This window comes from Vanessa cardui, chromosome 20 (genome assembly GCF_905220365.1).
Source record: "Vanessa cardui chromosome 20, ilVanCard2.1, whole genome shotgun sequence".
NCBI lineage: Eukaryota > Metazoa > Arthropoda > Insecta > Lepidoptera > Nymphalidae > Vanessa > Vanessa cardui.
Genome location: NC_061142.1, coordinates 9,462,482 through 9,479,788, shown reverse-complemented (window position 1 = coordinate 9,479,788; position 17,307 = coordinate 9,462,482). Strand labels below are relative to the sequence as shown.

Genomic DNA, 17,307 nt, shown 5'->3' with positions numbered 1-17,307 from the left:
ATAACGCGCGAAAACGCTACTTGGACAATATGGCGCTGCAATGGGGTTGGTGACGTCACTTTGCTGTATATTAATCCGTGGTACATATAGTAGAAAAGCAAGGTTTACAAGAAAGTAACTTCATTATAAGCCCGGCCAATCAGGAGCGTTTTGTGTCACGTGACAAACGTTTGAAATAAATGCATTTTTGTTTATTGATTTTTTTAATAAATTAAGTAATATTTTCAAGTTTCGTTAGTAAATAACCATTTTTAAACTCATAATATACAATGATTACAATTCACAATTTATTTTTCTCATTGTCAAATAGCCAATTTTGAAACATTAGTATGTTATTATACTGCAGTTCGATAAATCCGATCCAAACAATAACACACATGTCATCAATTACCAGCTAAAATTAGCCATCTTTGTAACAGTCTAGCTTACTCAAGTTTCATACGTATCAGTTTACGACTCATATTCTAAGTATAGCGTCGGCCCATTTCTCTTTTGCAGAATAAAAAGACCTTTCGGCTATGAAAAGATTTTTAGAACATGATTCAACGCGGTTTATTCTCGGGTTAAGTATAAGTGGAATTAAAAAAAAAAATCTGCGCGAAACTCATGTTTTCCCGCGTATTATACGTTTTAAGTTACGAGTCAAGTATTACGGATTGAGTATAATAAACTTTACAGGGCGTTTGCTCTTTTATACTTCGTGTTTACTTTAATTACGGTGTATATTTTAATTATTTTTAACAATGGTATGAATTAAACTTGCTTTTGTTGAGTAAAAAATACACAGAAATCTACTTTCCTCTGATAATTTAAACACAACCCACGACCTATTAATATTGTGTACATTGTCTAATCTCCGGTGGCGTGGTCGAAACATCTATACAAATAAAAATGTTAAGTTAACTAATCCCTTGATGGGAATATCGAACCAAAGTAATTTAAGCAACAGTATACTAATCCATTATGTTACTTTACTGTACGTAGATATTATTTTATTTTGTGTTAAAAACTGTATTGGTATTTTGAGATCACAGGCTTTCTAGTGCTTTGAAAAAAGTAACCTATAGCAATGTAGGGTCCGGAGAAAGCGATGAAGCGGATACACAGTCACCCGCCCGTTTCCGTTTGACTTGTATTTCCACAATGGGATCACGTTACGGATGGTCAGGCGCCACCCAGCTGGCTCACTTGGCGACAACGGTTGCCTGCATATATACAGGCCCTTTCAATAGTATTTCTATTGTATAGCTAAAACTATGAAATCATTTAACGTAAACTACAATGCGAATGTATTTTCCAGATTTCGAAGAATCAATAAAGTATTATTAATAACATGTTTTGTCGAATTGTTCGAAATGTAAACTTTATATTGCGTATTCTGTGTATGGTATACGAATTCTATGAAAATCTTTCTGTAACAGTATCAACTGTGCAATCAATTCAAAGATTATCACATATAACATTTAATTGATATTATAAATGTAGTATTGATGCAAAACACATTCAAAGATTATATTTGGTATTCACATTTAATAGTTTTTGAAAATATTTTTAAATAATATAAACGATGATATAATCGGTTACATAATGTCCCTAGTATGCACCTGAGAAATCCTTAGCTTCGTAATAATAATAGCGAGACAACTACCACTTACTGGTCAATCACGAAATCTCAGCAACTAAACACTTACATACTTATAAGAGCCAGGTAAGTTCTTTATAGTGTGTAGATATCAGCTAAGAACGGATTTTACGAAACTCCACCCTAAGAGGATAAAACGGCGTTAGGACGTTTGTGTTGTTTGCATTTTAAATTTCGCGATGGATAAAGCCAAAGGCTCAACTAGTACATAACATTATTGCAAAGCTAGACATTTTCACAATGCAATTGAATAATATAATTATCATATTTGTTTTTATAGTGCGCATAGGATAAGATAGGCTTTTGATTTCAAATTTCGAACTAATACAGCACTTCAAGAATAGAAAATATCTAACAGACTCTAAATATTGCTTTTAAATGGAGGTCGCTAAATTACGCATTCATAATATGAGGAAAAATCTGAAATTGGGATTTCAAAGCCCGTAAAGAGCTATGTATTTTCTTGTATTCGTAATTTTCCATTTTAATCTTACTAAAAATGAAAACATTTAAGGTACGTCCTTATAATTCTTTTAACTACTCCACGTGTGTATCGTAGTGGTAAATTAATGTCTATCTCTCTCTCGAAACATTCCAATTATTTTCCATTTTCACAATATAATAAGCCTTTTGCTAAGAAATGTTTTGTTGTAGAGTAAATCCTCCCATGCTACACAGCCCGTAGTCGGCGCTACGTTATTCGTATCTTTTCTCTATTATAATGGACTTCCTGTGTTGGGAAAATAATTTAGCCTTTCTTCAGTATCGCTTATATACTACCGTTGTATCATGCGTTGTATAATGAGTCTAACAATTTATTATGTAAAATTAGATTTAAATGTTGGTCATAATTTTGCTCTAATATGATTCATTAATTGTCGTCTATCGCGTCATCGGCTGTTAGTTCAAGATCCATGGTCCATTTTTTCATTTGATTCCTATCAAGCTAATGCTTCATTATGACGTGACGCCCAAAAATTTCTTGTACGAAACCTCCACTGTGGTAGCTAAGAGACGTTGCATGGAATATATATTTTTAATTCAAATATAAACTTTGGGTAAATGAAATGAGTTTCAGGCCGACCGAAAGTTATAATACCTACCTATTTATTATCTACTTTATTCTGTGTCCCAGTTAAAGGATAAAAGTTGAGTAAGCAGAGGGAATTAAAAGTTTATTTACAGCTACAAAGCATAATAGATTTATGTGATATCTATATTAACAATTTCTTTAGATGTATTATAGTATAGATATATCAATGGATCGCCTCTTTACTATGGAAGAAAAAAATTCAATACTATCACTTATTTTATAAAAAAACAGTCATAATTCAACTAGCAATGTAGGATGGATAAACGTATATATTTACGTATTTATTTATAAATTAACAAACATATCATGTTTCACACAACTTTGTATAGGCTGTAATGTTTGGGTCAATTCTACGAATTCAACGATACCGCATTAAAATCGATAGAGGCGTCTAGACATTTTCACAATGCAATTGAACAATATAATTATCATATTTGTTTTTATATTGCGTACAGGATAGGATAGGCTTTTGATTTCAAATTTCGAACCAATACAGCACTTCGGGAATAGAAAATATCTAACAGATTCTAAAGATTGCTTCTAAATGGAGGTCGCTAAATTACGCATTAATAATATGAGGAAAACGTCTGAAATTTCAAGTTCAAAGCCGGTAAAGAGTGTTGTATTTTCTTGTATTTGTAATTTGCCATTTTAATCTTACTAAAAATGAAAACATTTAAGGTAACACGAAAAAAAAATCTCAGAGTCGGTTCCGTTGTGCAACAATATGGAGTAATCGCTAAATCCTGAACAAGAGACCTTTGGCCTTTGTTGAAAAACTAGTGCGTGGGTCGTACCTACGCTGGCTGATCGTAACTACCGACCCTGCACAAAGTTCTCCCATCGATAAATAACATTCAGCTCGTAAAAATCATATAAATTTGACGAAAATGTTGATCCTTTTTAAGATTATTATTAACGATATAAAGATTGACATATATGTCGTATCTCGCGACTTAATTAACCTTACGGTATTACAAGGCATGTAATAATTTATTATTTTACATTATGTTAAATTGCGTATGAACCGTTTTGCATAATATTTTGTCCATTGCCATCGTCTTTAATTATAAAACTGATCAAGTATTACGGGTTTATAGTTTAAAAATGATTGATTATTTTTGACATTTTAAATATATGTAATTTTGTATCTGTAGAGGAAACTGATTCTAAAATATTACTGGCCTTATTTTAATGGACTCGCCTTAAGGTTAGGTAAACAATGGAATCTCTCTTTCTGTAATCCTGGATTTGAAATGCAGATGAAGAAGACACGTCCAGTTTTCCTGATAACGTTGTCTGACTGATTTGGTCTCTGTGACCAGTCTCTGAGAAAGCCAACGAACTACATATGTAAATAGTGTACAATTGTTTGAGTATACACATATGGACTCTCTATTCTCCCCACTCTTAAAATAAGATCACATTTGATCTGACAAGTCCGATACGACCGAAATTAGTTAGCACAGTATCAATGCTTTTACGTGCTTTCTGAATCACAAGAGTATAAACACTACAAATCTTCAGACTATCTAGAAGTGAGTTTTTTTTTTGCTAGTAAAATTCAATAATATTTTATCGACCTGACCCGGGGTTTGAACCCAAATCCTCGAGATCTGTGGCCGTACATCGAGGTAATCGAGTCGTAGTTGAACTACTTACCCCCAAACAACCTTTACAAACCACATTTATACATACAGCCTTATATGATATCTTTTATGTTACAAATGACATTTAGATATTTATTTTTTCTTAAATTCCAAAGAGCGTTGTACGGATAAAGGCTTAGAATAAAAGTAATGCTGGCTGTCTGGATGAACAAAGGATAAAGTTTAAAGACCTGTCTATGGCTTTATTCTTTGATGTCGGGACAGTCTTGTCTATGAATTCACAATTCGCTTTAAAAAAAATAAACGATTCATTTACATGTTCTATTTTTTTATGTGACATTTAAGGCAACGTTCATATTATTTGCAGTGTTTAAATAAAACGGTTCCAAATTCAAAAGTAATAAAGTTCAACCGATTCTTTTTTTTTTAAATATTTAAAGTAATTAGTCCGTCTGCAAGCGATACTAGTGGGTCGATTTTTATGAATCACGGTAAGGTGAAAGTTAAACGTCATTAAAAGGTTACAGGGGGTATCGCCATAAACAAGTCCACGCCTACAAGGTATCGGCAGAACGAATATTTAAACATAGCAACACTGCGCTTTTATTTATAAATTAAGTTGAAAAGTGTGTAACATTTAAACTTACATTAATTTTATCATACAATATTTTGTTTTATATTCACGCACATAATTATACCGTACTACATTTTAACGATAAAAATTACTTAAATTTTGATGAGTTAAAAAAAAAATATAATTAATTTGTTATATCAATTGATATTTATTAACAGTTATTTGATTCTGCTATGATAATGAGTTTAAAAGGTGTGAAGGTCGCAAGCTACTTCAATTAATTTTTGCGCTATTGCTCTTGAATTTGATCACTGCTCTTGAAAATATTAATTCTTATGTTTTGGTATCGAATCTCTAACAATACCCAAACTTATGTTACACTAGCTTTGCCAACGAATATTGTAGCCTATGTTACTCCTTATTATATCAGTTATCTGAAAGTAAAGTCCCGTCAATATCGGTCCAGAGATTAGCCGGAATAAACAGGCTGACAGACAGACAAGAATTGTAAAAAATGTTATTTTGGTATATGTACCGTGTAAACATACGTATGCATTGAGTAAAGAATTTTAATATTACAAACATACTCTCCAATTTTATTATATGTTTAGATGAGATTTTCTTTTATTAAATATTACTAATACTACGAGATAAGCCTTTGTACTACAACTCTCTTATATTCAATGTTCCTAAGAATATTATTAGTATATACATAATTAAATATTAGTATGTTTTAAAACAAAGTACATGAGTAATACGAGCTAAGTGTACTAAGGTAACTTGTAACATTGAATACAACACTAGCCTTCGCGTCTATTCAGTGTAGTTATTTAAATCTTCCATCTGCTAATAAAGCGTGAATACTCGGACGCGCTGAATTAAATAAATCTAGTTGAAAATTGCTACCGCTTTGTACGCTCAGCACAAAGAGCTGGAAACAAGCGTGTGTTATCGACATCCTTAATATTTTGATTAAACGACTCGTCCGTACTGCAGTTATTTGTTACGGTGCTGCACGAAAATTTCCTTTAACATTATTTTACGTAACATTTACCGATATTTTCATGTGAGGCTATGACAGGACTATACTAAAATACGATTTAAAAAAAGTTATTCTGTTTGAGAGTCGAGATGGCCCAGTGGTTAGAACGCGGGTTCAAACCCAGGCAAGCACCGCTGATTCATGTGCTTAATTTGTCTTTATAATTCATCTCGTGCTCAGCGGTGAAGGAAAACATCGTGAGGAAACCTGCATGTGACAAATTTCATAGAAATTCTGCCACGTATACAATAAATACTTGGTGTTGTTGGTGGAATACACATTCCACCAACCCGCATTGGAACAGCGTGGTGGAATATGTTCCAAAAACCTTCTCCTCAAAGGGAGAGGAGACCTTTAGCCCAGCAGTGGGAATTTATACGCTGTTGTTGTTGTTTTGTTGTTGTTGTTATTCTGTTTGTTGTAAAACCCCAGCCTCCTCATTCTCCTCATCGTCCAATGAAAAGATGTACTTAATTTTAAACACGATCGCGATGACGTCACAAGACACATGCGTACAAACATTTGTGTAGTTACTCACGCAATTATATTACATCGACGGATTTTAATAATGAACTTAATCGATCAATGTTTGGGTGAATTCTACAGATGTCACAAATCTGAATACAAATTCGTTTTCGGAGAATCAATTGTAATGTTTCAATAATGATTTTATTTTATTTATTTATTTATTTAACAGTTTATTAAAATTTGCCAGATACAGTACAGATACAAATATATAAGTCACAGGAAAGCAAAATTTAAAAGGTATGCTTATCCCTATAAGAGATTTCTTCCAGCATACCCAGAAGAGTGAGAATAGACAGAACAGTGAAAGGTAGACAGGCAAGAGTTTACAATTACAAAATAAAACTAAAACAAATACTAAACTAAAAATGAGAAATATATATATAATACATTAAAGTTTACATATATAAATGCTTATAATATACATACATATAAATACATATGCCAAAATTAGGAGACTGATAAGAAATGCTCTTTTAACTTCTTTTTAAAAATGTGAATTGAATTAGAAGTGCGAATCGTGCACGGCAGAGCGTTCCACAAACGCGCTGCATGCACTGTGAAAGCGGAGGTGTAAAAATTAGAATTATGAGAAGGGATTTGTAGTAGGAGCTGGACATTAGGACGGCAAGGAGAACCAGGAGGATGCAAGAACTTGAAACGTTCTCGAAGGTAATTGGGATATAAGGGATTAAAAAGTATATTATAAAGGAGACATAGAACGTGAGTATCCCTGCGAAGACGTATAGGAAGCCACTTGAGTTCAGCTCGGAATCTAGAGACATGATCAAATTTGCGTAGACCAAAAATGAAGCGGATGCATAAATTTTGTAGCCTCTCAAGTTTATCAAGCAGTTCTTCAGTAGCGTCAAGAAAACAGGAATCAGCATAATCTATCAGAGGAAGCAAAAGAGATTGAACAAGAAGAGTTTTTGTTTTTGTAGGAAGGAAATATTGAAGAGGTTTAAGGGAGTGAAAGGAGAAATTAATCTTTTTACTTACCTCATTGATATGCTTGGACCAGGACAGGTCACTACTGAAAAGAAGACCCAAATTTTTGGCATGCTCGGTATAATTGATTGGTATGCCGTTATATGCTAAAGGAGGAATGCTATTTAAAGAGAGACATTTATGCATATACCGACTTCCAACAATTAATGCCTGCGATTTTGCGGGATTCACGACAAGGCCAAAACTGTTAGCCCAATTGTGAATCCGTTTGAGGTCTTCGTTTATACCAGTAATAGCCGTAGTAACATCCACAACACTAAAGTGGCGATACAATTGTAGATCATCTGCATAAAGGTGAAACTTAGAAGAAATTACCGCTGATATAGTATCAATGAAGACAGAAAATAAAAGAGGGGATAGCACACTGCCTTGAGGAACGCCCGAATTAAGCGCGCTCCAATTTGAGCTTAATTCACCCAACTGAATGCACTGCGAGCGTCCTCGAAGATATGATTCAAACCAGATACACGCAGAGGATGACACGTTTAAAGATCGTAAAACGCATAAAAGAACATCATGATCTACCGAGTTAAATGCATTGCTAAAATCAAGCAATACAACTACAGTAAGTTGACGATTCTCCATAGCGTATCGAATGTCCTCCGTAACCTTTAGAAGCGCTGTAACCGTGCTGTGACCAGCCCGAAAACCAGACTGCCAAGGGCTCAGGAGACGATTAGACACGAGGTAAAACGCCAACTGTTCGTGAGTGATATGTTCCAAAACTTTAGAAAGGAAAGGGAGGATTGAAATTGGTCTATAGTGTGAAGGAGAACTAGGGTTAGGTATTTTAGGTAGAGGGATAATGTGAGCATTTTTCCATACTGACGGAAAAGTGCAGGTATATATGGAGTAATTATACAGATGCGTCAGGACAGGAAGGAGCTCAGAGAGAATAGGGAGAATCATTCTGGAACAAATCGAATCACTACCAACTGCAGCTGATTTAATCGATGATACATGTTTCTTTACATCATCTTCGGTAACTGGCTGAAGAGAGAAAGAAGAACATTGCGGTAATACATGTTTGGACAAGTCCGAAATAGTATTTGATTTAATTACATCGTCCAAAACAATAGGGGATGTAGAAAAATGTGAAAATTTTATTATTACTAAGACTTAAATCAAATGCGACTTCACAAACAATAAAGTTTTAGTTTTGTATACACTGTCGTGATTTGATCAAAGGACAAACTAGTCTATATATAAGAACAGTATGACATAGGTACAGTCTCATTTGAATATGGAATTCCTAACAATTAATTAATTATCTATACTAAGACTTGCAATACTTTTTACATTGTTTTGCATTCGACCATTGTACATTTAGAATCCTTTGTTAAAACTTTTTTAATTATAATTCAAAAAAAGAATAATAATATGTTGTTATTGCTAATCAAGATTTGAGTAATGTCTCAATAATTACGACTTAATATACTGTCGTACGAAAACATAAATCATCGTTGGTGGCTTTTATTCTGTTAATTTAGGTCTCGGGCGATTTATTTTTTAATCTTTTAAAATTGAACCAAGGTGTGTCAATTTGCGTCCCAATTTCACAACACTTACGACCGGTCCGTTTTTGCATTATTTGATCGTGCTGTATAGATAACGCCTACGAGGTGACGGAAAGTATATTATTTAAAAACGCTTGTATCGCTTGAATTTGATTCCACGTGGCATGTGTTTGCTCGGCCTATAAATCATTGGAACGCAGTCATACATAAAGTCAACAAACATATACTTTGAAAAGAAGCACAGATACATATAAAATAATAATTTTGAAGATTATTAATATTAAATATCTATGAATTAATAATAGCTTCAGTCAAACTTAAAATATATACATATTAGTTTATCTGTCGTTAAGATAATTCGATATTCATAATATGTATCTCCGTCGGTATCCACGACTAGACGAAGACTTGGACACGATTTATAATAATTTATATACTTTGTGCTGTTAACCGCTCGCTTCGCTGGGTGCAAATAATATAATCATCTTTTTAGCCCACTTATAAAAGAAGGAGGTTATCAGTTCGATTTTATTCTTTTTTAATTTAAAGATCGTTTCCATATCGCAATTACATAAGCTTAAGCTTTGCTTAACTAATTATGATCGTCTTCTTTTTTTAATATTAATTTCCTTTATAATAAAAGAAAAATAAATAAATTATTAAGTAAATAAAATATATAAAATTATTAAGAACAATGAAAACAGTGAATAATTAGTTACTTCAGTTGTGTGTTAATCGCGATATCTTAGCCGATACTGAATTAGTTTTAATCGGTGCATTATAGCCTGTTAATTGTTAAAAAAATTGGATCCGGATAAGGAAAACTAGGTTACTATGTTTCTGTCTCATTTGTAGAGTAAGTTTTGTAATCGTGTGTACTCTTATTAAATTATATGTTAACAAATCAAATCAAATGTAATTTATTCAAGGAAGCTTGATAAAAGTGTATTTAATCGTGTTTATATCACCGCTTCGAAAAGCGAGAAGATATGCCAAGAAACTCGCAGAGTAGCTCTTTTGAAATAAAAAGATTTACAAGACTTTTATTCATAATTATTGTTCAATTAGTGCTGTGATGGATCGCGAACCTACAGGCGTTTTTTTTAAGTATTATTTTAATTAATAATAAGTTAACGTAAACTAAAGTCATTTTTGTTATAATATCTATCAACGTAACAGTGATACGATTATATTTTTTTAATAATCTTATCTGATATTAGTTATGGTCAAACAAGAACTGAATTTGAAAGCCACTGGTACAATAATTAATTAAATTAAACACATAACTTAATTGCGTAACACACCCAATTTAAATGTAGGTACAGCGACTATAATTATAAGCAATTTATCAAATTGAATAATGTGACATTTATTGCAAACTAGCTGTGCCCGAATTCGAGCGCGATTGAAGTTAACAAAAAAGTTATTAATAAGTTCGTAGATTCTATTATTAGTTACTAAGTTACTCCTCATTACATTAGCTATATGCCAGTGAAAGTTTCGTCGGAGTCGGTCTAGCCGTTTCATAGATTAGCCGGAACAAACGGAGAGACTGGCAGACAAAAATTGTAACATTTTTTTATATATGTACCGTGTGTACATGCATATGTATTCAATATAAAGGTTATTTTAATATTACATACATACACTCTAATTTTATGATATGTATGAATAGATGCCATGTCTTAAAAACTTTTCTCTTCACACAAAATATTTCATTTTTATCAGTATTTAGGCGTAGTGTTGAACTTAATGGAAATATGGAATTAAGTGGACCTTCGTGGTGCCTCCTCCAGAATGTCTTTGCTGGTACATTTCGCTACTGCTCTTGTAGACAATAAACGTATTATTTTCCCCTAATCAAGTTTTAATGTAGCCACGGAATGAGGCTGAAGATCTCCCTTCTACATTACCAAAAACCGCTGCTAGCCTAATTAAATTTGTGCAAGTTAAATGTACAAACAAAGCGCACGATGGATGGTGACAATAATTGCGTCTAAATTAAGATATTTAAGACATTTACCTTACTGAACATTCCCAACGTAGGAACTTTAACAATAAGATGTTCCTTATCTCGGAAAAAACTCGTAGACGGAGTCTCGAGTGAACTTGAAAACGTCTCCAACTTGACGTGATGGCACTTCAGCGCCCTTACATACGTACTTAAATTCGATGCTTAGACCTCTCGTGGTTCACGAGGATCGAAGAATACCAAGCTGAACCGAGTATTTCAATATATAAATCCTAATTGGCTAATTACTTTGTATTTGAACGTTCTGTCAAAATTAGTTCACATAAGTGACAGTAGGTCATCGCTGTGTTCAAAGACATTATTCGATCGTAACTCCTTGGTGTATTGATAACCCTCTCTTGTCTATTTAACGATATTTTGTATTTATAAAACCTCTACGATGTCTTTAATTTATGTTCTAACGGAACAGAGTGGCCGCAAGTATGTCTTCATATAAGGAATTGTTCGTAAATCGGCGAAGCTCACAGGGCAAAAACGTATATTCCGCATTCGTCGATGCATACGCTAGATATAATAGAAAAAGGATGCACTCCCTGAACTGATCCTAGGTATGTTTTATGCCCCAGGATATTCGTTAATGAGGGCTTCGCAGGGTTAAAATAGTATGTATTTAATTCAGAGTAAGAGGAGAGGGTTGTTCAAGAATATTCGCAGTGTTTATTTTAATGAAAAAATAGTGTACCTAAAATCTAGGTAGTTAAAAGATTTTTATCTTTGAATGTCTGAAAATTAATTAAGTACAACAACAGTGCGATGAGTCGTAAATCTACTAGGCTAGTAGCATAAACTACTCCAAATATAATTAAAATATTATGTAACACTAAAAGACTGCTTCAGCAAACAAATTTGGAAGTAACCGCTAATGTGCTGGAAAGAAATATTAAAAATAAAATCGTGACTTGGTACCACTAACAGATCGGAAATATCTAAGTCACTAGCACTTTTATTGTGAGGATCGCTCGCTTTTCTATGAGTCGTGAAAAAAAGTCTCAATAAGGCTTTCACCGTAATGCATGTTTGAGTGTAGATTGAAACGTAGCCTACTCTCGATCGCTAGTCATTGAAAACTGTGCGCTACAAAGTTAAGGCGCGTGGGAGAACCGCAAGGTCTCAATATACTTATATATACTTAATTATATATATACACGCATTGATATTATCTATCTATAATTCTTTGTTATTAATATATCTTTGGAGATTTTATAAAATTTCAAACTAGAGTTATGTGAGGTTAACTAAAAGTAAATTAAATTTTTAATTGCTTGTTTAATCGTTCATAAAGCCACGATGTACAACCATTAATTTAGAACGTCTGAGTTTTATATTACAAACATTTTGTAGAGCATTTTGTGGTAGCTTTACATTTAATTCAACACTGGCACAACCATTCAAAAGTGCTTTTATGAACTTACTTAAATAAAGAATATGTTAAATTTATAAACGTAATTATGCAAATTCAAATACTAAGAAAACAAACAAAACAAAACAAAAGAAACTAAGAGAAAAAACAAAAGAAAGAACGATTTTAGATATACTGCGTAGCTAAAGCCTCCTCTCCCTTTGAGGAGAAGGTTAGGAGCATGCACCACTCTGCTCCAATGCGGGTTGGTAGATTCACTTGTGGCAGAACTTCTTTAAAATAAGACACATGTAGGTTTTATCAGAATGTTTCAACAATGCTTCACCGACGAACTCGAGGTGATATACGATTATAAACACAAATTAGGCACACGAAAATTCAATAGTTAAGATGTACACCTTCTAACCGCCGAGCAATCTCTATTTTAGATAATTCATTCATTTGAAAGATTACAATAGCTCGTATCGTAAAATCGTAACCTTCCAAACGGTCATAATAATTTAATATTTCGATTCGCGCTATTTGTTCTGACCGAAATGTAAGACTCGAACAAATCGCTTGAAACAAATTAAGAAATCGCTAATAGCATGAATAAACAAAAAGTAAAAGCTACTTTCAACAACAAGTAGAGTGAAGAGTTTGCTTGTTCTAGGTAGGAGGGCTTTGTGCGATCCCGTCTGGGTACCACACAATATCCACGTACTCTAACGGTAAACGGTACTACCGTTACCAGTAGAGTATAGTATTGTTGTGTTTTGGTTTAAAGACTAGTAAGCAACAGTATCTGTATAGGCTCCTTGAGTTCCCAGGGTTTCCAGGGGAGCTTTAACGACGTGAGGAATCCTAAAAGAAGTAATCGCTTAAACACATCCTATGGACCATTCTGGACCATTAATGTATTTTGAGGGACTATAAGAGTTTTTGACCCAGTACGAAGTCTTACTCCTAGTGTATGTAACTTCGCTTTTACGAAGTGTATATAATTTCGCGTATCTTGTCTGCCAACTCGAGGTAAAACTGCGACCTTAAACTTAAAGTATGTTAAAAATTATGTCATTTTTGTTTTCTAAATTGTACTTTATTACTACAACTAGCTAGTCCCAACTTCAGACGGGTACATTAATTGTACTTATATAAGTAAATTGAAGAACAAACATTTCAGGAAAATTCTTCTATTTTCCGCCTAGGAAAATTAAAATTCTCAGCTATTCTTTATCTTTGATATTCATATATTTACATACAAATCTTCCTCTTAAGTAGCTCTGTTTATCGATGAAAACCGCATTAAAATCCGTTGCGTAATTTAATTTATCTTAACGTAAGTTGGCGGGAAGCGTCTTATACTATACCGAATAGAGCTGTGTAAAGTTGGTGAAAATAATTGGAACAAAGCGTTCCGTGTTTCGTTTATTTCCTAATAATAAAGCACTTCTACCTCTCCACTACGTATTTAAGCAAAATAATATAAGCAAGACTCTAAAATAAATATAGACTCGTATACTTAAACAGTGGGATAGGCAAGATACCCTACCTTTGGAAGTCATTAGGTATATATCGTGTATGTGATGCAAAGATTAACTTTTGTATCACAGTTAATCTTTCTCACCGTGGCCCGTGAGCTACGTTACTGGAACAACTGCAATAAATGTCGGAGTCAAAAATAGAAGTGATCTTGGCTCTGCTAATCTCGCGTACATATTACTAATATTATTTAAAGATGACATTTAGGCTTATTATATTAACATTATATAACAACATACAGCCTATACTAATCACAAGACGATTATAGGTAAATAAACAACAGTGAATTTACTTGATATCATTGGTCAATATACTATAATTTGCGAAATAATTCGCTTTAATTGATGATGAAGATATCAGAACTTTAGAAGTGCTGATAAAGTTAATATAAGTATTTATAAATAAATATATATTAATGAGTAGAGCTACTATGTGCATGTTGTGTATAAATCTGTGGTTTGTTTTTCCTTCTTCGATAGTAATAGGGATTATTCCATATTATATCATACTCTTTGTTAAGAAAATCGTTTTATTACATTAGTTTACATATAACACTAAGTAAAACAAATATTATAATATTATTTAGTAATATTGTAATGTCGTATAGTAAGTTGTAAGTGTATAAAATATATTGCAATAGATCTCGTATATCATAAGGTTTTTTAAATAACATAAAACTACATGCTTCTGTACTGATTCGTTTTGTTATGTTACATAGTCTATGACCTTAATAAATGGACTGTCCACTGCAAAAGCTTTTTTTCAAATCGAACTTGTATCGAATCTAGCTCATCTAGAGATAAACGCGTTCAAATAAACAACTACAGCTTCATCATATTATTCTTCTATATAATAGATTATTTATGTATCTGAATTGAGTTTTTCATTCTAAATTAAGTAAAACGAACGAGCTGACTTTAATATCTTAGTGTGTGACAAGTACGCTTGATAAACGAAAAAGGTCATACTGTTTTAGAAGTGAGCGTGTACTTAGTGGCCAACAGCTGGTCACTATATTTTTCGACGCATTTAAGATAATTCCATATACATATATCGTCTTAGGTTATGAGGATTAAGTGGGTACCGCACATGTAACACTTTCGTTACTCAGATGTCCAAAAAGGATTGGTATCGTTTATTAAACATTATATTAAACTAATACTTTGTCCATAACATTATACCTAACGCATGCTTCATGCATGTAGAATTAACACATAATCTCACTAATATAATACATAAAAATAACATTAATGTGGACCATTTTCGGCTTGTGATACTTTCTACTCCATTAATATAATTAGACCAAATGTATTCGTACAAAGACCATTCGCTATCTCAATACCTGTCTAATTATATTGATCAAAAAGTTATAGAATTGTCGTCGAAATAGAAATGGTATCCAATATTATTATAATATCAAATCAACAGCGTTTGGAATATAAAAATATTTTCGATATTTTTACTAAAAGTTTTTTTAAGTCTCACATGACAAAAAAATTATACCATTTCTACTAAACCTTTTCGTTATATATATTAAAAATTGTGCGTCAAGAATCTATTGACATCATTACAAAAATTATCTAATAGTCGCAGGCCGCAAGCTCACTACCGCCGGCCGGCGAGTACCCAGCGGCGGTGGACCGCTGATGAAGTCTCAAACACTCCCACGGTCCATGGGACGGTCGTCATCCCAGCCGAACAGTTCAAATGGAGGCTATAGCAGATACCCTGTGAAGCCAGCTTCAACACCACCAGCTGTGAAGAGACAGTTATCCGTAAGTTATTATGAGAGAAATCTAATATTTATCGAGACGAATTCCTATGATCGAGCACCGCATTTATGATGACGTCATTATATAGGAAAGTTTTTTAAGAGGCTGTGTTTTCGAGTGATAATAATAAGCTATGCATATTTCAAGCGCATATTATCAACGTATTATTACGTATTACGAACGTAAGCCTTGATAGTAATTAAATTATTGACATAAGTATGTACGTAAGTGAGATTGAAAATAGCCTTATCATCTTATGACATCCTTGGATTGAAAGAGTCGTTTATATAAAGAATAAAATATTTCATTGAAAGTATTGTCCAATAGCAGTAAGGCCGGAGCGTTTTAGATTATTGTATCGTCCAATCCTAAAACGAGCCTTACGGATAAAAGGATAGTATTCTATATTTATATATTTGCTTTTCACGCAAGACTGAGGGATAGCTTTACAGTATGTTTTCAATGAAATTATTATTCTGTTCCTTCTTTCTTTCTAGACAGCTAATAAATGCGAATCGTAAATGAATACGACTATCTATCTGGTCGTATTTATTTATTGATGTAACGGTAAATTTCACTTTCTAGATATGAATCGTCTTTCTCATTGCTTGCTAAGATTCACAAACAAAGCCTTATCATTATGAGTTAAATAATAGCGTACGTAATACAAATAACGCTACGTACAATACGTATAAACCAATATCAAATATACAGGTTATGTTATAAACGAGATAGTCGGAATATGTATGCAAATATGAAAGTGAAAATATAACTAAGTTTATAATGAATTTTATCGGTAAGGCGACCAGTGACGTAATTTAGTAAATAAGAAATCGTCCGGGAAGGTTTGAGAATTTTTTCATGTATTTTATTTCATAGCAAGTTTGACTCAAGGAGAAATTGAAGATGAAACTTTTGACACGTCAACTTTTTCCGCTCATTGAATAAAGGCTGGGCTTTTTAAGTGCGTTGTTGTAGATATGAAATATCTAATCTGTGTCTTATGTAAAACAGGAAGTTATGACAGTCGTATCGTAGATAATTGTGTCTTGTGGACACTGCAATGTTTGCTTGCATATTATACAACAACAGTCTGTATATTCCCACTGCTGGGCTAAAGGCCTCCTCTCCCTTTGAGGAGAAGGTTTGGAACATATTCCATCACGCTGTTTCAATGCGGGTTGGGGGAATACACATGTGGCAGAATTTCTATGAAATTTGTCACATGCAAGTTTCCTCACGATGTTTTCCTTCACCGCTGAGTACGAGATGAATTATAAAGACAAATTAAGCACATGAATCAGCGGTGCTTGCCTGGGTTTGAACCTGCAATCATCGGTTAAGATGCACGCGTTCTAACCGTGCGTTTAGCTTGCGTTTAGTTTAGTTGTGCGCTGGTCACATTGGCCAGAAGGCATCCCAAATTGTTGCTCATAATAAACGTATTGTCCCTGTAACCTTGTCACATTGTACGAAACCAGTCAGCCGCTATCGAAATGTGACACACTTTGAAACTCCCAACAAAGTTTGTTTTAAACGTTTGAGTATTACCGTCGTCATACCAAACAAGGTTGAGCATGTGAGACTTCAGCTTTGCTTAAATTTATC

At 33.3% G+C, this 17,307-nt stretch overlaps 1 protein-coding gene across 4 annotated transcripts in view; it reads left to right on the top strand.

The window, feature by feature from the left end:
* LOC124538344 (spastin) overlaps window positions 1-17,307 on the top strand; it is a 28,761-nt gene that overhangs the window by 2,730 nt on the left and 8,724 nt on the right. For all 4 annotated transcript variants that reach the window (XM_047115383.1, XM_047115384.1, XM_047115382.1 and 1 more), the window contains one exon: window positions 15,515-15,702. In XM_047115383.1, the coding sequence (XP_046971339.1) occupies window positions 15,515-15,702 (188 nt within the window). The remainder of the gene's footprint in view (window positions 1-15,514; window positions 15,703-17,307) is intronic.